At 39.4% G+C, this 21,376-nt stretch overlaps 2 protein-coding genes across 7 annotated transcripts; one reads left to right on the top strand and one right to left on the bottom strand.

Annotated features, from left to right (window-relative positions):
• Positions 1 to 9,556, top strand: LOC101741946 (cullin-4A). Its single transcript, XM_038011281.2, has 14 exons — positions 1 to 430; positions 506 to 648; positions 1,248 to 1,468; positions 2,374 to 2,562; positions 2,769 to 2,915; positions 3,255 to 3,441; positions 4,223 to 4,415; positions 4,814 to 4,950; positions 5,507 to 5,671; positions 6,400 to 6,630; positions 6,961 to 7,068; positions 7,275 to 7,445; positions 8,393 to 8,545; positions 8,870 to 9,556. Exons 1-14 carry the CDS (start codon positions 190 to 192, stop codon positions 8,963 to 8,965), a joined length of 2,382 nt encoding a protein of 793 aa, XP_037867209.1. The 5' UTR covers positions 1 to 189; the 3' UTR covers positions 8,966 to 9,556.
• Positions 9,557 to 10,051: 495 nt separating this feature from the next.
• LOC101741797 (mitochondrial intermediate peptidase) lies at positions 10,052 to 21,297 on the bottom strand. Of its 6 annotated transcripts, none has more exons than XM_062668828.1 (12): positions 21,277 to 21,297; positions 20,036 to 20,187; positions 19,378 to 19,637; positions 18,953 to 19,204; positions 18,242 to 18,430; positions 16,828 to 17,144; positions 15,567 to 15,730; positions 14,545 to 14,766; positions 14,072 to 14,185; positions 13,200 to 13,322; positions 12,283 to 12,465; positions 10,052 to 10,910 (listed from the first exon to the last, which is right to left on the bottom strand). In XM_062668828.1, the coding sequence occupies exons 2-12, from the start codon at positions 20,180 to 20,182 to the stop codon at positions 10,785 to 10,787; spliced, it is 2,097 nt and encodes a 698-aa protein (XP_062524812.1). In that variant the 5' UTR covers positions 20,183 to 20,187; positions 21,277 to 21,297; the 3' UTR covers positions 10,052 to 10,784. The 6 variants fall into 6 exon arrangements, with proteins under 6 accessions (XP_062524812.1, XP_004923896.1, XP_012543903.1 ...); XM_004923839.5 differs by lacking the exon at positions 21,277 to 21,297 and adding an exon at positions 21,085 to 21,238; XM_012688449.4 differs by lacking the exon at positions 21,277 to 21,297 and adding an exon at positions 21,016 to 21,174.
• Between the last annotated feature and the right edge of the window lie 79 nt (positions 21,298 to 21,376).

Raw genomic sequence — 21,376 nt, forward strand, 5'->3', positions numbered from 1 at the left:
CTTTTAATTTTGACAGCCATCCGAAATTGAGAGTGGCGCTCTCTCGCGAAAAAATACGAAAACTAATCGTAATGGTGGTGAACCAGTAAACTATTGACTGAGCGGAATTATTTTTATTTGTTTTCTAGATAATCTAGTTTAGAATTTCATTGTTTAAGTGTAGTGGCTGCGGCCATATCATGCTTGCTTATGTCGGGATTAGCTGAAACTCCTATTTCTGCCAAAGAAGGCGGTAATCTGTATAAAAAACGATCACTGCCTGTCAGCGAATCGTGTAGCAAAAGAGTGAAAATCAACGAAATGAGCGCAGAGGAGAAAATATCAAATTTTTCGCTAGTGAATCCAAATTCTAACGGGATAAAGATGTCATCAACATCAATGAACAAGCCTGGCGTTACTGCAAAAAAGCTGATAATTAAGAATTTCAAAAGTGTGTTTACGATTTTATCTTGATCGTCATTATAACCTCTGTGACATCTGCTGTGAGTGGTTGATGCTGTTGCAGGTAAACCGAACCTTCCAGACAATTATCAGGAAACGACATGGAGCAAGCTGCGGGAAGCTGTTGTCGCCATTCAGACCTCAAAATCGATAGCCTATTCCTTAGAAGAATTATATCAAGCCGTCGAAAACATGTGTAGTCATAAGGTGAGAAATATAGAAACGAAATTTTATTTTGTACACAATTCAATTGCAAGGTCATCAACTTTCAAAAAATAATAACCAAAAATCCTCTTATCATCCATAACATAGTTAATTCAAAATTTAATTTTACATGATCAACTGCCCATTAAATTCCAAGTGAGCTAGTTTCTCATGAATTTGGTCTAAGCAAAATCAGAGCCGCCACTGAAACATTCCTTGTGATTAATAATATAAAAGAAAATATGTAAATAAATATATATAGATACGACATTAAATTATAACGTAGTTATGATCTCTAACTATTAAATCAATGATATGATATTGAAAACAAAAATATTATCTATGGGAAGTTATCCATAATTTAATTACTCACATATTGTCTGTTACATAATACGTAATATATTTGATCCCCTATAATTGAGTGAAGTGAACTTTTGTTGGGGCTCAAATTCTAGGGGTAGATACAATTCATTCATTATAACGTAACTCATGTTCACAAAGTACTTCATTGAGAAGGAAAAATTCAGTAGGAGTAGATATTATGTTGAATGCCAATTTTCATTCTGAGTTCAGAGGCAAAACAATTACTATTCTATTTACAGATGGCTTCACAGCTTTATGTTAACTTAACAAACTTGGTGGAAGCTCATGTGAAAGCCAACATCGAGCAGTTCTTGTCCGAGAGCATGGACAGACAGGTCTTTCTAAAGAGGATGGACGACTGCTGGCGAGCTCACTGCCGACAAATGATTATGATTAGAAGCATTTTTTTATATTTAGACCGAACCTATGTCCTTCAAAACCCTAGTATACATTCAATTTGGTGAGTAACATTGAGTGTTTTACATTTAATACACAATTTGGGTATATAGTAATACACCTCATACATTTGTTTATTGTCAATTTTAGTGCAAAAAATCATCCTGTCTACTTGGGTACTGTTGAAGCCATTTTTTAATGATAATAATTTGCATATTTAGTGGGTTAAATTCAATTCAGTAATAAAGATCAGAAATGAGCCGATCAACTTTACTGAACTTAAAATGCATTAACACAAATCCTTAATGCATAGTTTAAAACATTAATAATTAAGAATTTCTATAGAGAAATCTATAACAAACTAAAATCACTATCACCTATATTGATAGGTGAGAGTGATTTTAGTTAGTCTATGGGCTCTTTACCAAAAAAAAGTCTATGGGCTCTAGTTACATCAGCTAAGCTATAAGCTTTTTTTTTTTTATTATTGCTTAGATGGGTGGACGAGCTCACAGCCCACCTGGTGTTAAGTGGTTACTGGAGCCCATAGACATCCACAATGTAAATGCGCCACTCACCTTGAGATATAAGTTCTAAGGTCTCAAGTATAGTTACAACGGCTGCCCCACCCTTCAAACCGAAACGCATTACTGCTTCACGGCAGAAATAGGCGGGGTGGTGGTACCTACCCGTGCGGACTCACAAGAGGTCCTACCACCAGTAATTACGCAAATTATAATTTTGCGGGTTTCATTTTTATTACACTATGTTATTCCTTCACCGTGGAAATAAATCGTGAACGTTTGTTGAGTACGTATTTCATTACAAAAATTGGTACCCACCTGAGATTCGAACACCGGTGCATCACTCAACACGAATGCACCGGACGTCTTATCTGTTAGGCCACGACGACTTCAAAGCTTTAAGCTAAACTACAGCACTAAACCTCACACTTAATAATACTTTCAGGGACATGGGCCTAGACCTGTTTCGTCACCATATAGCAATGAATACACTTGTCCAGACTCGTACAGTAGATGGCCTCTTATTACTTATTGAACGTGAGCGAGGAGGTGATTCAGTAGATATATCTTTGCTGAAGAGTCTTCTACGTATGCTCTCTGATCTACAAATATATCAGGAAGCATTTGAGCATAAGTATGTGAAATAATATTTATTTTTCTATTATTATATTTTATTATTTTACTTAGTGAATTATAAAATTAAGCACACATGTTGTGAAGCATTTCAATTCACAGTATGTCAGTTTTATACAACCCGCAGTTAGTGATCCTTGTTATGAAAAGGAGAATAAGTACCAACATCCAACTTACTTGAAAAAAAATTGTGTTTTATAAATACAGATTCCTTCAAGCAACTGAAAGGCTGTACGCTGCAGAAGGACAACGTTTGATGAGGGAACTGGCAGTTCCTGAATACCTTGCCCACGTAGAGAAAAGACTTAAAGAGGAGAATGATCGCCTTTTACATTATCTGGACCCATCAACCAAGTCAGTATTGTGTTCATAATTGTTTTATTATGTGATTACAGTAGCATATGAAATTAATTTATTTGTGTTTTTATTCATCTGGTTGAATTGGTACTTTGTAAAGTTACGGTTGTATACCCAGACAAGTGGCATATTACCAGTTTGCACATAGCATTTAATACAGATAGCAAAGAAAGCAAAGCAAAGCATTATTAAAAAATATTCTTAATGGCACTACCAGTGGTCATTATGACGGATGGTAACCATTCACCAGCAAAGAGGACATGGTCGAAAACAATTAACAGAAAAAAAACAGTACTAAATTTCAACATCTAACTAAACACAATTAAAAAATTTCAGATGGCAACTGGTGGTGGTAGTAGAGAGACAGTTGCTGGGTGAACACGTGGCCGGGATACTCGGTAAGGGCCTGGCTGCATTGTTGGACGCACCACGACTGCATGACCTGGCCACACTCTACACACTGTTCTCCAGGGTTAAGGATGGCCTGGCTGAACTTTGTCATCATTTCAATGGTTACATCAAGGTATTTTTTTGAACTCGTGATATATGTTCATAAATAAATTCAATAAATTATTAGTATTTCACATAATATTTCGCGAAAGTCACCAAAAGTTGCAAATACTCTGTTAATTTCCAAAAATGTTTAGGAATTGGTTATTTTCAATATTAAAACCCTTTAAAAAGCAGTACGGAACCCTATCTTATTTGTTTATGTGATAAAAAACTAGAACTCTTTGACACTCACATCTCACTCTGATATTCTATTAAAGCTACAGTGCAAAAAATACTATTAAAAAAAAAGTTGAAATATTTCGGAAATAAAATACACTACACTAACATGCAACACTTTCCTTGCTACCCGCATTGTGATATTAATGAGTATCGGGTGTATGTATAGGAAATAACGGCAATTTAAAAACATTGAAGATTTAAATTACACACATAAATAAATTCTGTAATAAATTCTGTTTTTTACTGGTGGTAGGACCTCTTGTGAGTCCGCGCGGGGGGTAGGTACCACCGCCCTACCTATTTCTGCTGTAAAGCAGTAATGCGTTTCGGTCTGAAGGGTAGAGCAGCTGTTGTAACTACACTGAGATCTTAGACCTTATATCTCAAGATGGGTGGCGCATTTACGTTGTAGATGTCTATGGGCTCCAGTAACCGCTTAACACCAGGTGGGCTGTGAGCTCGTCCATCCATCTAAGCAATAAAAAAAAAAAGCAAAGAAAACTTCTTTCAAACACAGTATCACCTACTTACATAGAGATATAAGTTTTGTTATAAAAATAATTGTATTGCAGAAAAAAGGAAGAACGATAGTAATAGAGCCAGAGCGAGACAAGACAATGGTAACCGAGCTACTCGACTTCAAAGAACAACTGGACCATGTAGTCAACACTTGCTTCCAGAGAAATGACAAATTCATATACTCTATGAGAGAAGCCTTTGAATTCTTTATTAATCAGAGGCAGAACAAACCTGCTGAATTAATTGGTATGTTAAATATTACATTTACTCTATTACTATTTATTACCTGTTTTTTTTTTTTTTTTTATCTTTCAAAAGCAAGAAAATTGCAGTGAAAAAAAAAAACAAGCATATTTCATTCTTTTATTTGAATTCAATTGGTACACTATGCAACAATAACAAAGCCCCAGGCTTTTCTATCAAATATTCTGAAGTTTTTCCACTTGAGGCACCCTAAAAATCCTAAAAGGATTCCAAGAACCAATATTGGGTTAAGGGAATCCTTTTGAAGATGAAGGTTTTTTTCTCCAAACGAAATAATTGACCTTCCTAGTATTTTAATCTGTTGTTTTATTAGTATTTTAAGAACAATTTTACTGAGAATGGCACAACATTTGATTTAATCAGGTAGTATTTGTTTACAGCCAAATTTGTGGATCTAAAATTGAGGGCCGGTAATAAAGAAGCAACTGAAGAAGAATTAGAACGTCTGCTAGACAAGATAATGGTTTTGTTCCGTTTCATACACGGCAAGGATGTTTTTGAAGCTTTCTATAAAAAGGTATATAGTTTTTAATTGATTGTTCCTTTCAGAAAATTGAAAAAAAGTTGAAGCTAACCTCCTGCTCACCATTATGTTGATGTGAAATTGATTAAAACTATTGTTTAGTGTTCTCTGATACCACCATAATGTGATTAGTGACTGGAATTGATGGGTGCAAACACAGCTATAGAGTACAATTCTGTTTTATTATAAACTTAAGCAGATGTTTTGGGTAACAAGTCGGTTCACTGTGTGTCTTTTTTTATATAACCCGCACTTAGCAATCTTTTTTATTAAAAGGAGAACATATACCCTCACTTAATACACTACAAATTCAAAATTAGACCTCATGTCTCAAAGAGGTGGCATTCACTTTATGATGTGGAAGGCCGGGAGCAGTTGGGAGTTGCTTTGCTTGGAAAGTTTTCTTAGAAAAACTAGTTTCTTTGTGCTTGTTTACTATAATCTATGTTACTAAACAAGTTTGAATGAGATTTTTAGTACCGAATGAAGGTGTAAATGAATGAAATATTGCAAGCTTGGATTAACCCCTTCTTCTTTGTTTAATTTCCAGGATCTAGCAAAGAGATTGCTAGTAGGTAAATCTGCATCGGTGGACGCTGAGAAGTCGATGCTTAGTAAACTGAAGCAAGAGTGCGGAGGTGGCTTCACCTGTAAACTAGAAGGAATGTTCAAAGATATGGAGCTATCTAAAGATATCAATATTACATATAAGCAGGTAAGTTGCACTGATTCTTGGTACAGAATTATCGGAGAACTTAGTGTGTCCTACTATATACTACTGCTATACAAATACTACATTACACAAAGTAATGTCTATATGTATATTTACTTTAGAAAAAAATGAACACAATGAATTGTAAAGTATACACAAATAATACTCTTACAATTTGTTTTTTGTTAAATAATAATGAATAAACTGAGTAAATACGGCTATAACACAACTGCTTCACCAGGGATGGTTGCCTTTGTGTGTGTGTGTGTGTTTTTTTTTATTACTTAGATGGGTGGACGAGCTCAGCCCACCTGGTGTTAAGTGTTTACCGGAGATCATAGACATCTACAACGTAAATGCGCCACCCACCTTGAAATATAAGTTCCAAGGTCTCAAGTATAGTTACAACGGCTGCCCCGCCCTTCAAACCGAAACGCATTACTGCTTCACGGCAGAAATAGACAGGGCGGTGGTACCTACCCGTCCGGACTCACAAGAGGTCCTACCACCAGTAATTACGCAAAATATAATTTTGCGGGTTTGATTTTTATTACACGATGTTATTCTTTCACTGTGGAAGTCGATCGTGAACATTGAGTACATATTTCATTAAAAAAATTGGTACCCGCCTGCGGGATTCGAACACTGGTGCATCGCTCAACACGAATGCACCGGACGTCTTATCCTTTAGGCCACGACGACTTCAAACAACTGGTCTCCTTCTGTTTCAGCACCTGTCAGCTAGTACGGAGACGAGCGGTCCTGGCGGCGTGGAGCTGTCCGTTCACATCCTGACGATGGGCTTCTGGCCGACGTACCGCGCCTGCGAGGTGCGGCTGCCCACGGAGCTGACGCGGCAGCAGGAACACTTCACCAAGTTTTACCTCGCGAAGCACTCGGGTCGGAAACTGCACTGGCAACCCACGCTCGGACACTGCGTGCTCAGAGCTAACTTCGCACAGGTAAACTAGCCATCCAAATTCAAATTCAAAATCATTTGTATCAACTTTGATGTCAGCATAACACACTTGTTGAATGTCACAAAATATAAATAACAATGTTAACTCTACCACCGGTTCCAAAAAGAGCCACAGTCCTGAGAAGAACCGGCAAAACAAACTCAGCGGTTTTTTTTTTGTTTTTTCTCAAATATTTTCTTATTTTTTTTTAAAAAAGTAAAAATTTATTAGTAGTATTCAATATGTTTACCGCATTTAGGTCGATTTTCTTACAATGGCACCTTGTTTTAACTAGAAATATACAAATAAATAAATTAACGATAAAAATTGCAGGGTAACAAAGAGCTACAGGTTTCGTTATTCCAAGCTCTGGTCCTGTTATTGTTCAACGATGGAGACAATCTCTCTTTTGAAGACATTAAGGTTTCCACCAATATAGAGGTATGTCCGATTTTAATATACTAAATTTTATTCAAAAGTAAACTTCTGATCATTCCCACTGACTAAAATATAATATATGACATTTAAAAACTTGCCCTTAACTTGCTACAATCAGTAGAATGTATCAGTAGATCAATCAGTACAGTAGTAGTAGTGGTGGTAGTAGTACGGTAGTCAGTACAGGGGCCACGGCCGGTACGTTGCAGGAGGGAGAGCTCCGCCGCACGCTGCAGTCCCTGGCGTGCGGCAAGGCGCGCGTGCTGAGCAAGGCGCCGCGCGGTCGGGACGTGCAGGACCTCGACCACTTCTCCTTCAATGCGGACTTCACCAACAAGCTGTTCCGGATCAAAATCAACCAGATACAGATGAAGGAGACGGTCAGTGCACTACATAAATGCTTGTATTTTTAGGAGTATGTCTAAGAGATTCAAGTTCAGAGGCTGAAGATTTGGGGCGAATGCATAAATCTTGTTCTTCAAACGATAGGAAATGACAAACCCCATAAACTTTACAAAATAGTCCAAGTGAGAACATCAGTCCTGGTCCACCCGATGTGGAACCCCTCCCTCATCACTGAAGGCCTTTTGCGAAGCACATGTCCTCAATCGTCGGTTATTAAAGAAGCCCAGTTTTATCCATATTGACTAAATAACAGAGTAATATTCCAACACGTCCTTACGGATCCATCAGATCCAATGACCTTTGCATTAGACGCCTTCAGCTCTAACACTAGGAGCAGGCTTAGGGACCTCGGTAACCGTACTCGTCGAACTCGACAAAGAGTTCGCCGTGCAACCTAACCCATGAATCAGCTCGCTGAGTTTCTCGCCGGATCTTCTCAGCTGGTCGCGATTCCGATCCGGTAGTAGATTCATTCGCGAAGCAACTAGTCTTGAGCTGTTAGGTCTCCTTCGGAGGCGCTCGGGTAGCTGTTAGCAAATCCCACCTCTCCTGGCTGAGCCTTTGCTCGCCCACGTGTCCTGGTGAAACTGGAAAGGCCTCCGGGCCACCAGTAGTCTTTCAATCATAAAAAAAAAAAAAAAAAAGTATTATTCAAAACGCAACGCAATAACCCTTTCTGATAAAAATAACCAGAACAATATTCAATCGTTATTAGTATAGTCAGTACCCTGTACACTTATATAGACACTTTCTCCTACTAATAACTATCCTGATCCTACCGAAATACCCTACTATTCCTATGGAGGTTTGAAATCAGATAAATACACCAACTGGTAGCCGATACGGCGCGATCAAAACCGTGTAAAAACTGGCGATACTGAGTTTTGGTGCCGACCTTACAACGACCCTGGTGGTGTTACAGAGCGAGGAGCAGAAGGCGACGGAAGAGCGCGTGTTCCAAGACAGGCAGTACCAGATCGACGCGGCCATCGTCCGGGTCATGAAGATGAGGAAAGCGCTCTCGCACAACCTCCTCATATCCGAACTGTACAACCAGCTCAAGTTTCCGGTTAAGGTAAATTATTTTTGTGTTGTTAAAGGATGGATGTTGTAAAATGAGATAAATGAATTATAAATTGTATGTTTCTACATAAATCATGAAAGATTAGCAGAATTTCGTTGTATTTGTGTTGCAACTGGAGAGAATGAGATTGAAATTCAATAAATATTCATCAGTCCATGCCGTTGTGTTTGGATTTATCCAGTCTCTATTCCGGCTGATTCACCGACTTGATTGTAAACCCACGTTTAAGATAATATTTTGTATTTCGTGCTGTGGTGTCCAGGATCAATTAGAATATAATGTAAAATAAGACATTTTTTTCTCTTCCCCCTACAGCCCTCCGATTTAAAGAAGCGCATAGAGTCCCTGATCGACCGCGACTACATGGAGCGCGACAAGGACAACCCGAACCAGTACAACTACGTGGCGTAACAGCAGTCCAGCGACGTCGCTTTAACGAAAATATTATTTATTTAAAACGGTTATTGTGTCTGCGGGCACCTCCCTCCCAACCCCCCCATGCACGCCACCCGCAGCGCGCACTCGCCGCGAGTGGTTAGCCAGGCCATACACAGCTCCAGTCAACAACTTCACTAATCTTTAGGAAATAATATATATGTATGTACATATTATATAAATAAATATAAAAATAACGTATTTTACGCACGACGGAATAACTATAATTCGTTTTCTCCTAAAGTCACAAACCGTACCGTTGTTTGTCCTGTGTGCCCCGCTTCTGACGATCCCGTTATGGCCTTTAGTCACTTTAGTCATTGTGGTTGAAACTTTGAAGTGCAGAAGTTGTTCGCTGCGAGCTGTAATAAATTCCCCCTATCGTTTGTGAATAATTTGATACTTCTGTCCGCTGAACGCATATAACGGTTGAAACAGTTTCGAGTCGTGTCGTCCGTAACTGCTACTTCCAACGTCTTAAGTTTTTCAGCAAACCCCGAAAAAGTGGTGAAAAGTGTGCAGCAAAAATGTTAAAAATACATTAATAATAAAACTTTTTTTTACCTACATGTCTTTTATTGAACCGTTTCACTGAACCCGAAGGCAATAGTAGAATTATTTGCTTATTTTAATTTTTAAAACCTTTATATTATATTATTATGTCGTCACTAAATCAGTTGTTGGCATTAGAATGGAACCAGCCCTAAATTAAGGATGTCACTTAAGACTACCACGGTCCAAAATATTGTCAGAGTTTAGACGGGCCGCAAATGACTTATTTGTAAATTATTTTATATACATTGGCTTATTAGATTATAATATATTTCGAATTTATATAGTAATTATTGTTGTGAGATTCGAAACGAATGTATGGAATGTCCAACCAACGTTAAGAACACAAACCTAACAGTTCAAAGACGACCGTGGTGTATGTTAACTGGTGCAGCGAGTACACCATAGATTAGGGTTGTCTAAACTACATTACAAAACACCTTTGCGGGCTAATTAACTACAAAAGCTGGAAATCATCTATTATAAAATGTATCTGAATAAAAGTAAACATTGCAATCCACTCGGAACTATTTATTCATGTAAGATCCTCCCAAATGTACTTTGTTATCTAATTCAATACAAATAAAATACAGTTTACATAATACTATATTTACAGTTTATTCACATAAGATTCATGTTCATTTATTAATAACAAAACAAACAAAAAAAAGCAAATATATTACAGTAAAAGTAAACGTCCAGATAGTACGACAATGAATTAAAAAATACATAACAATTTTAAAAATAGTTTTTTTTTCTGATTTCATGAGTCACAGAAAGAAGTAAAACTGATATTACTGTCACTAGTTATATCTTTAATTTTATTAATTGATATTGAATGTCATATTGTGATCACCATCAAAACCATTATTAATTTTTGTATTTTTTTAAGATAAAATAAGCTACTTTCCTTCCAAAATCCTTTACTAATTTCTGTAAAATATATAACTAATAGGGTTAAGCGTATATAACGATGCATATCAGGTTTTGCAACCCATACTATATGGACTTCTTGTTTGTGGATAGATACAATCATTTATCCTAGTCTAGTTATTTGTATTCGATTATTCGTTTACAAGAAACGTATTGCGTTTAGACAATGGATAGATTAAGGAATCTAATCCACTTTCATTCGTTAAACAAATTATATTCTTGTAATCATTGACAAGTGATACCGGTGACGTTTTAGAGCCACCTGCGTCGGGGATATGAGACATTTGATTTTCATTGCGTAGTGGATGGGTTACTTTCTGTCCAGTATCTTTAGCACGGTGTCGAGGTGGTCCTTGTGGCAGTCCAGCTCGTCTATCAGCGCCGACGCGAGCGTCTGTGGAGTTATCTCCATTTCCAGGTAGTCCTTGAGCAGGACCTGCAGGGAACAATAATCATTTCAACACATTTCTTACGATAAATATCGACGCTTGAAAGGCAAACGTGACTAAGCGACAATAACTGCTTTGTACATAAATGATAGGCAATAACCATATTCGATGCGGAAAAAAAATATAATTTTTTTCAGGTATTTCAACTTTAAATTAGTTTATTGTAAAGTTCACGCATTGTCATTTAGTCACGTTTGCCTTTCAAGCGTCGATATTTATTGTTGAATTTGAAATTGACGCTGCTATTTAGGGATAGTATTATTTATACTGTCATTTCTACTGCTGTTGTTGCTATTGTGACTACTATTATACATTGTTTTTCTTTTACTGCTTAGATAGGTGGATAGCTCACGTCCCACCTAGTGTTAAGCGTTTACCGGAGCCCATAGACATCTACAATGTAAATGCCACCACCTAACTTGAGATATAAGTTTTAAGGTCACAGTTTTAACAGTACAACGGCTGCTCACTTTTCAAACCGAAAGGTGTTGCTGCTTTACGGCAGAAATAGGCAGGGTGGTGGTACTTACCCGCGCGGACTCAAACGATGTCCAACCACCTACCACAACTAACTACCTACGCAATGTTTTATAATTTTGCGGATTTGCTTTTTATTACACTGTTATATTTCACCTTAGAAAAATTGGTATCGTTAGATACGGATGCACCGGGCGTCTTGTCCTTCGGTACGCTCTAAAATATTGTCGAGCTGTGTGCGGGTACGTACTGGCGGCGGCACCCCCCCTCCCCCTTGTGCGGGTACGTACCTGCGGCGGCACGGCGCCCCCCCCCCCCCCCGTGTGCGGGTACGTACCTGCGGCGGCACGGCGCCCCCCCCCCGTGTGCGGGTACGTACCTGCGGCGGCACGGCGCCCCCCCCCGTGCGCGGGTACGTACCTGCGGCGGCACGGCGCCCCCCCCCCGTGTGCGGGTACGTACCTGCGGCGGCACGGCGCCCCCCCCCCCGTGCGCGGGTACGTACCTGCGGCGGCACGGCGCCCCCCCCCGTGTGCGGGTACGTACCTGCGGCGGCACGGCGCCCCCCCCCCCGTGCGCGGGTACGTACCTGCGGCGGCACGGCGCCCCCCCCCCGTGCGCGGGTACGTACCTGCGGCGGCACGGCGCCCCCCCCCGTGTGCGGGTACGTACCTGCGGCGGCACGGCGCCCCCCCCCCGTGTGCGGGTACGTACCTGCGGCGGCACGGCGCCCCCCCCCCCGTGCGCGGGTACGTACCTGCGGCGGCACGGCGCCCCCCCCCCGTGTGCGGGTACGTACCTGCGGCGGCACGGCGCCCCCCCCCCGTGCGCGGGTACGTACCTGCGGCGGCACGGCGCCCCCCCCCGTGTGCGGGTACGTACCTGCGGCGGCACGGCGCCCCCGTGTCGCAGCACGCGGTCCCGCAGGCGGCGGCCGGCGCGGCGCGCGAGCGGGTCGGCCGCGAAGTGCGTGTTCCAGGCGGAGGAGGCGAGCGCGCGCGAGATGAGGTAGGAGTAGTACTTGGCGCCGTAGCCGACCAGGTGGCTGAACCGGTGCTGCCACGCCTGCAACCAGAGCGGGGCACACTGAATACGCAGTAGACGATAGGATGTCACATATTATTATAAATAAAATCTATGACAACTGAGCTAAATATTAAACATCTTTAATACACGTTATGACTTTTTTTGAAATATGTTTGAAAACGCTTTTCTATACTAATATTATAAAGAGGAAAGATTTGTTTGTTTGTTTTGAATAGGCTTTGAAACTACTAAACCGATTTGAAAAATTCGTTCACTGTTTAGGATCTACATTATTTCCGAGTGACATAGGCTATATTCTTTTTTTCTATTTTTAGAGACTTAACGAAAATATAAGGGATAATGTGTGTGTATTATAATTTTTTATTTTGAAAATTTTGTTAAAGACCCGAGCAAAGCCGGAGCGGACCGCTAGTTTTACAATAAAATCATTTCTTCTTACACTTTTTTAAAATCAAATTTATTAAAATTTATTTTTTATTTTTTAGTTGGATTTTCTATAAAAAGCGTATTTTATTAGTTTTTTTAAACTATTATTTATTTTAATTAATCCCTAATGTATTAGTTCAAAAAACTTCATTGGATGGAAGTCTTTAAACCTTGTAAGTTGTTTATTTCTTAATAATGTAATTTCTAAAATGACTTTACCTTGTCCCCCCACCGGGGGAGTTCTATTCTGTTCTAGAAATTGTACTCTGTACAAAATAAGGCAGAAAAGTTAAATAAACCATGCTAAACTAAAAAATATTGCTCACTGTGTTTTCGACATACGGAAGTCCATAATATTGTTTCTGGACTTCTTTCAGATCGTCCGTGGTGCGGCCCCCGGGCGCTGCGGGCCGGTCGTGGTACTGCTGGTCCAGGGCTGAATAAAACACCTGAGGAATACATTGAGCTTATTGTGTATTGACCGAGCCAATAACTCAAGGTTTGCGGTGGACGAAGCTAACAGACCACTCAAAACCTAAGCCGGCAGATGTTTCTATTGTGTATAAAGTGTTCCTTGAGAACTTAGGTAAGAGGTGTAAATGAAATATTTATGGAATTATTTAGGGGATCCTGATTAAAAAATATATTTGTCCTAAGTTATAATGATGTTGGTCTGTAACAGTACTCTTTCAAGAAACTTTCATAATTTATGTTTTAAAAACGGTTTTGATATAGAAGGGAAATATCTCGCTATCTCTCTTCAACGCAATTAAATACTTTCATTTTATTTTATTCTTAACTACTCGACGCATTTATTAATTCTTTTTCAAATTTAATAAGATTTTAATAATATATTCTGGTTCCTTTTTTATAAGAGTAGATGTAATACTTGTCAACTTACGACCGGTCATCGAACTTATCGCATGACCACTTAGTCGAAAAGACACCCTGTGACCGCGCGCGTAGTGCGGCGCACCCGCCGCTTGTTACATCTCAATTTGGACTTATGCTAATTTCTCTTTACGAACTCGTACGGATGATCATCTTCGTCGTTGCGCGAGTGTCATACCCGTTTTAGCGAACTCAATTACTTTAGAGGCTCTCTAGCCGTCAAGCCGACCGCCGCCATTACCGACGTGTTATCCGCCAGTCACGTTTCCTAGATAGGCACTGTTCTTTCTGGTAGAGGAGGTTATACCTGCAGCTGCATCTCGCTGGCGGCGAACAGTCGCTTGGAGGCGCACAGGCGCTGCAGCGTGCGCTCCGGCGCCGCCTGCCGCGTCTGGAAGTGCCGCGCGAACCTGCGCAGCACCTGCACACAGCCGCGGGTAGGTATAGTTAACGACAAACACAACTTAGAAATACACCTACAAGACTACAGACTTTTTTTTATTACTTAGATGGATGGACGAGCTCACAGCCCGCCTGGTGTTGAGTGGTTACTGGAGCCCATAGACATCTACAACGTAAATGAGTCACCCACCTTGAGATATAAGTTCTAAGGTCTCAAGTATAGTTACAACGGCTGCCCCACCCTTCAAACCGAAACGCATTACTGTTTCACGGCAGAGATAGGCAGAGTGGTGGTACCTACCCGCGCGGACTCACAAGAGGTCCTACCAGCAGTAAAGAGTCGGGAGGTGAGTGGTCAGGGCTCATGCTCTGTCAGACCTGCGGGTCGGCCGCGAAGCACTCCATGAGCACGCTGGGCAGCTCGGCCAGGTCGGTGGGGCAGCGCGTGCCGGCCACGTGCTGGTGGGGCGCGCGGCCCAGCATGGAGTGCAGCGCGTGGCCCGCCTCGTGGAACAGGTTGTCCAGCGCGCCCGCGGACAGCAGCGCCGGCCCCGAGCGGTGCCCGCCGCTCAGCGACAACATTATCACCACGATCGGGTTCTGCCAACAAAATTGAATTCGATCATCAATCTTCAACAATTCTTAATTGAAAACATAAATAAACAACACATTTAAGAGCTTTCAGATCATGTCACTTCATTCAAGATATCTCAGATCCTAAATAAGTACCCGTATATTTTCAATTTATTTAAGATACTAGCCGAACTCTCCCGCTTCGCTGCGCATTTAAAATTAACTTTATTATTTATTGTCATTATTATTAGAAAGTCACAGAACACTCCTACAAATATTAGCCTATCCATTAAGTACATGTATTTTCTACATGGATGGTACATGGTACATGTATTTTCTACATTGTAAATGTATTTTCTACGTGGGCGGCGGTGAATCACTTACCATCAGGTGACCCGTCTTGCTCGTTTGCCTCTTAGATGTTATAAAAAAAATACAAAGTTTCAAGTCAATCGGATGCATGGTTCACTAGTTATAACGGAACATCCGTAAAAACCACTGTAGATTTATATATTAGTACAGGATAGATTACGAGTATATTAAGGAGTATTTTGACAGATGTTCATTATCAACAAACAAAGTGACTGACACACTGAATATTTGTTTAAGCACACAGATGCAACATATTAAATGTTGACTGATGACTTTTTTACTGATGACGATAGGGCTGCATCGCTAAGAACTTCTAAAATATAGTTTACAGTTATGGAAAGAGGGGGTTAACGCTTATGGTTTTTTTTTTCCTTAACCCACAGCAAGATGTGTATGCCATCCACTACTAAATGTGTCAGAAGTGAAACCATCATGAAAGTTAAACGATGACTGACCTGGTAGGAGCCATCTGGTAACAGCTTCCCGCCCTGTATAGTGAAGTGGCAGTCCTGATGCGGCTTCCCGGGCCGCTCGTACAGGTCGCAGTAGATGTGGCCCAGCAGCCCCTCCGACTCGTGGACCACGGCCAGCTTGTATACGTCCGGAGACCACGACTCGCCTGAGGAGAGGTATTAACGTTCATCATCATTTCATTATCCTGCCCTTCTCCCAGTCACCTAGGGTCGGCGCAACATGTGTTCTCCTTCCATACTCCTCTATCATATACCATTTCTTCAGTACAGTATTAACTACAGGTATTAATGTTATAAACACAATCTATGTATTAATACGTGAAGCAAAAACTTTGTACCCCCTTTTCCGAAAATTGCGCGGACGGAGGAGTATAAAATTTCCCAAAAATTATAGAGGAGTGCATAATGTTAATATTTTTTTTAAATTATGCATAAAAAATACAATAAATCAATAAAAAAAAACATTACACACACTACCATGTATTTGACACACACTCATACATATTATTTGTTTATTGTCAAACTTTTCTTATTGCTTATAGTTTGTGGTCAAATTGAGAATAGATTAATTATGCTTTGTAATTTTGGCGAAATCTGTGATTATAGAAGTATGTTAGTCTTTGACAATAGAATAATAACAGTGTACAAACTTATGATTTCAATGAAATATAGTCGAATTTCGACTACCGGGGGATCACTAGTATTCACAATTAGAGAATTCTTAAAGAAGGATTAATTAATGAGCTGTCCGTGTGTGGTCATGGCCTGGTGCCGTTAAGTAGACCTCATATATAAATGATTTTATTGTACTCTATAAAGGCAGTTCCACTCTTTGAACTTGAACATTCTACTGCAGTGAGCATTCACCTATGGCCAGGGTCTCACAATGATCCTGTTTCTAAAATAACCAATTCAAGATTACGCTATTGACAAAAGTTGCTGATATTGAAGTATAAAAAACTATGATGATTAATGAAATTGTATTGAAAAAACATAATGTGAATTGTCAGTATTGTCCGTGAACAGGAACACTGCCAGAGGCACAAGACTTTTGAATACTGTTGACTATAAATTATCAACCTGTTTAATCTATATATTAATATGTGAAGCAAAAACTTTGTATGGAAGAGTACGAAATTTCCCAGACTTATAGAGAATGGTCAAACTTATAATTTCAATTAATTATAGTCGAATATCGACTACTGGGGGACCACTAGTAGATATAAATCTGGATTTATCTAACCTGGCAACATTTCCTCGGACTTCAGACTGATGCCGTATAGCTCTTGACACAACATATCCAAGCCCTCCATGCACGCGCCCAGACTGAAGTACGGACTGAAGTCCGAATTGGCCTGGTCCAATAACAAGTTCTTCGCCTTGTGAGTATAGTACGGCGTGTCCCAGCAGTTTAATTGGTCCAGATATGGCGTTTCCTGTTTCTTCATCTTCAGCATCACGTCGAAGTCCATTCTAGCGCGGTCGTGGAGGCCGTCAGAGAGGAGGTCGAGAAACTGCCGCACGTTTGCTGCTGTCTCCATTGTACTCGCTTTTATTGCTCTAGGAATAAGGAATATTTTTATATAATTTAATTTAAGATTCAAGATTTATTGTACAAAGTACTGCTTTAAGCAGTTGTTCGCTCTATCAATAATAGAGCGAACAAAATATAATAGAGTTATGAAATCAAATAGATGCTGTCTGTGGTGTGGGGATGTCGACGTCACCCTAAACACCCATGAGCTCATCCACATGTTAGGGTGAAGCTGAAATAGCCTCTCAAGGCTATCAGCATAGGTAGGAAAAAAGAAAAAAAAGTGATGGATGGAGGCTAACATTGCATCAGGATACATTTTTTATTGCATAGAATGAGCTTACAGTCTGATGTTAAACAGTTACAGGAGTCCATAGATATCACAATGTGGGTGCTGCAACTTTCCTTCAGTCACAAGGTATATGTTTCTTTGGTATGGGTATAACAGTTGCTTTATGCAATATGCAATTGCTATATGCAATTGAAAGCGGTAAACATTTCTGTTATGTGCGAGCTTACAGTGTCCCACCAATAGTAAATATGCATATTGTGACTTTTGAGAATTTGGTTTTATTCATTTGTGAATGTGAGTTAAGTATGCTAGAACATAGTATATTAGAGCAGTTCATACCTACTTATTGAATTTTGGTACTGGCACAGCCAAATCGCTCAATGGACATTGATTAAAAAAGAAAATTTGCAAAGTCCATGAACAACGGTAACTGCTTACCATCAGGCGGGCCGTATACTCGTCTGCCTACAAGGACAATAAAAAACCTGTATAGACAAAGTTTTGTATAATTATTATTGTGCATTATCATGGATGAAGACAAGCACAAGTTACAGTACGAGTGCCTAGCCTGGTGTTTCCCAACGTCAGGCCCACGCCTCATAAGGTGGCAATCTGGTAATTAAGGGGGGCAATCGTACTGAAGTTTTTTATTATATATTTTGAAATATTACTTACTGTGTTCTGATAACAATTAACAATTTCATAGTGATTTCTACAATCTACCATTTATATTTCTTAAGTGAACAAATCAATTCTTTTGATGGTGGCATATAAATTTTAGAAATGTTAGTGGGGCGTGGCACAAAAAAAGTTGGAAAACACTGGCCTAACCTGTCGGCGTAGGTCTGGAAGCCGCAGAGCGTGGCCATGTGGTGCCTGGCCTGCAGCACGGCGTCCAGCAGGCGGTCCTGCGTGCCGTCCGGCGCTAGGTACAGTCGGTAGGCAGCCTCGCGGGCGGCCGCCTCCCCGCACTCCGCGTACACCCCGCTCACTATTATATTGTCACCTTCGGTGCTGAAGCTATTTAGGCAAAATCAATTCTTCAAATTATTGATCCACATCTATCTATAAATATGAAATTATTAGAATTATCCAAAGGTTGTCCTTCTTTATATTTCGTTACCTACCCCGTGTTTGCAACCTGCTGCTGCTGACCTACTTCGTGACACAAGGCAAAAGTCTAAACGTACAACAATAATACATTTTATACCACTCAAAGTAGAACATAACTGTTTCTCATGTAAATAAAGCAAGGTAGGGACCACAAATGTCCCCATAGCAACTAATAATTATACGTATGTGTTAGCGGTAATTATATTGCAATGATGCTATGTCAGTCTCGGGATTGTCGGGCTGTCGATAGCACATTAGGTTGTAATCCCAATATACGTTAGTCACTTCGTGTCTTATCAATCCTTGCCCGATATAGAGACTCAATAGCAATAAAACTAAGCATTTATGGGTATTCAAGGCACACAATAATCTGTACCACAATGCAATGTCTGCAATTATAATCTATATGATTTTAAGACATATACTCACAAATGTCTAACATTCTGAGGTACAGCACTTCGAGAAACACGTCTTGGTTTAGCAGCTCCGGCCATGAACCTCTGCCCAGTTTGGAGGATAACATCATTGAGAGCCACCACACTCTTCCTTTTGTTCTCTTCGAGGTGTATTCCGCTCTGTTCAAAGTCGAACAAGAATAATTCTGCTAAATGTTTGTCTCCAGATGTTCCATTCTCAACTGACTTCTTTAAAGCTTCGTACAAGCCTTTGTGCGTGTTTAACCTATAAGTAAATTCATGTTATTACTAAGCAAGCTATTCAATTTTTTACATACTTTGGCAGACTGTCAGGCAATGAGTACAATTCAGACACGATAATTTCCTGAATTTTAAACAGTTAAATTTTCTTGACTATGATTGTTGCCATAATTAATAATAGACAGTACAAAAACATACTTTTCGACAACTCCACTAATGCTGATACAGGCTTCTTCAGCAGCTCGTGCGAAATGTGGTTGGGGGTGAGCTATCCTCACAAACTCAGCAAGATCTGCAACTTTGCACAGTGTGTCGGAAAGCTCATCAAATATCTCGACCATAGGACGCGTGGGGCTGTTGGTGGCCTCTTCTATCAGACGATCAGTTGCTTCGATAGCCTGGTCCTTGAGCGTGTAGAAGCCTTCAAAAGTTGTGAGCTCTGGTTTATTGAAGAGGCCCTGTAAATTTATTAAAATTAGGAAAAATATTAAACATCTTTGATTGTCAGATGTCAGATTAAATGTGGGCCAGAGTATATTGCATATTTGGTAGGTTAAAATTATATTTAGTATTTATCAAAATGCATTCCTTCTATATCACCCACTTTCATTCATAAAAACACAGAAAGGAAAAAACTCAGTAAGAGACTTAAGTAATTGTTAAAAGTAGATTTAGGCTAGGTAAATTTAAAAACCAAAAGAATATTGGATAAAAAGTATCACAAATAGACAAAAGGGGATTATTTGATTGTGTAAAGTTTTTTTTCCACAATTGACCATTACATCAAAGGCAGATTAATATATTTCATATAACTTTTGAATGACAATATTAATCTTTTAAAAAAATCAAATCTTACAGTTCTTTCCTTTAAAGAGTCAAAAATAGGTCTGGAATTTGGTCTGGTGTTGAATGCTGTTGCCAAAGGTGACCAAGTACTGACAGAGCATCCCAATTTCTTCTTTCTGCCATTTCGGAGGATCCAGAGGGGTTTCAATAACTTCATTGTAGCTGTAAACAGTTTTGTTCTTTTAAGTAAAAAGTCAAAGTAAAACCTTTCTGGTTGAACTGATTGTATCTGGCTGGTTTTGTTTAGATTAGTTTATTAGTAGTTATGAGATAAAAAGACAGTTAGGAATTGGAAAAGGATATACAAAAATTCTCGAAATTTGGGGCGACATCGGTTCACTGAAATAGTCAAAAGCCTACTTAGAGCAAATTCCACAGCTTTTGACTTCACTAAATATCCAGTTTTCCGGTTTCTTGGTCACTGTTCCCAAACATCTCCAAATCCCTATGAATTTTAATAAAATGCATTCACAAGTACGCATTTCTTATTGAGTGGCAACCTCAACCACAACTGGTCAAAAAAGTCTGCATACATTCACCATTTAGTTGACTTTGCATCCTTCGATTTTTATCTATTACAGTTTTTTCAAATGTTTTAGGTAGTGTTAGATTAAATTCAAAACGAGAACTATCAAAAGTACAAAGCTTTCTACAGAAACAGGATTATATGACCATAATGTTGTTGAACATTCTGGTTTGATATATTTTATTATTGCATTGCGATTTGTTTTTAAAGTAAACTTTTGTATTACGATGTTGTAATTTTTTTATAAACTGTTAAATTATTTTCAAAAGGTGACGAAAATACTAACACATCGGCAAGGACGCAGAACGTAAGTATTTAATTTATGTTAGACTTATATTACTTTATATGAATTCTGCCAATGAATCTTGGCAATCACGGGCCACCTGTATCACCGTGATAATCTTAAGTGCGACAAATCACTCATTATTAGTTCATTGATTGTTATTGTGATGTTTATTTTGTACCTAATAATCCTGTGCTGTCTACTCTAGTGACAGGAGGCTTAAAGGATTTGTAATGAAACAATCGTTTACCTTTCACGTTACAATTGTTACATTACACTCAATTTGAAAAGGTGTCAATTTTAGAAAAAATGACAACTTGTCACACGACGATTTCAATTTTTTAATTGAGCAGTTAAAGGTATAAAGACCTGTGGCGTTTTATTATGCGTAAGCCGGAACGCACGAGATGTGGGAAAAAGAATATAGTCTGTGACACATTACCTTTTTACCGCCAAATATGAAAAACATAAAAATAATTTATAATGTGATAATAACTAATTTAATGAAATTACTTTATGCCGCTACAACAATAAAATTTATA

Source organism: Bombyx mori, chromosome 5 (assembly GCF_030269925.1).
Source record: "Bombyx mori chromosome 5, ASM3026992v2".
In the NCBI taxonomy this organism is placed as follows: Eukaryota; Metazoa; Arthropoda; class Insecta; order Lepidoptera; family Bombycidae; genus Bombyx; species Bombyx mori.

What these genes read in the sequence shown, in the direction of transcription:
- LOC101741797 (XM_012688447.3), bottom strand. Translation starts at nt 20,583, where the DNA reads ATGCAAAGTCAACTAAATGGTGAAT. An exon ending in ATTAGTGGAGTTGTCGAAAA is followed by an intron (nt 19,205 to 19,377) that starts GTATGTTTTTGT and finishes ATTTACTTATAG; the next exon opens with GTTAAACACGCACAAAGGCT. An exon ending in GCTTCGCGGCCGACCCGCAG is followed by an intron (nt 14,186 to 14,544) that starts GTCTGACAGAGC and finishes GGCTGTGTGCAG; the next exon opens with GTGCTGCGCAGGTTCGCGCG.
- LOC101741946 (XM_038011281.2), top strand. Translation starts at nt 190, where the DNA reads ATGTCGGGATTAGCTGAAACTCCTATTTCTGCCAAAGAAGGCGGTAAT. An exon ending in TCAATATTACATATAAGCAG is followed by an intron (nt 5,672 to 6,399) that starts GTAAGTTGCACT and finishes CTTCTGTTTCAG; the next exon opens with CACCTGTCAGCTAGTACGGA. An exon ending in TCAGAGCTAACTTCGCACAG is followed by an intron (nt 6,631 to 6,960) that starts GTAAACTAGCCA and finishes TAAAAATTGCAG; the next exon opens with GGTAACAAAGAGCTACAGGT.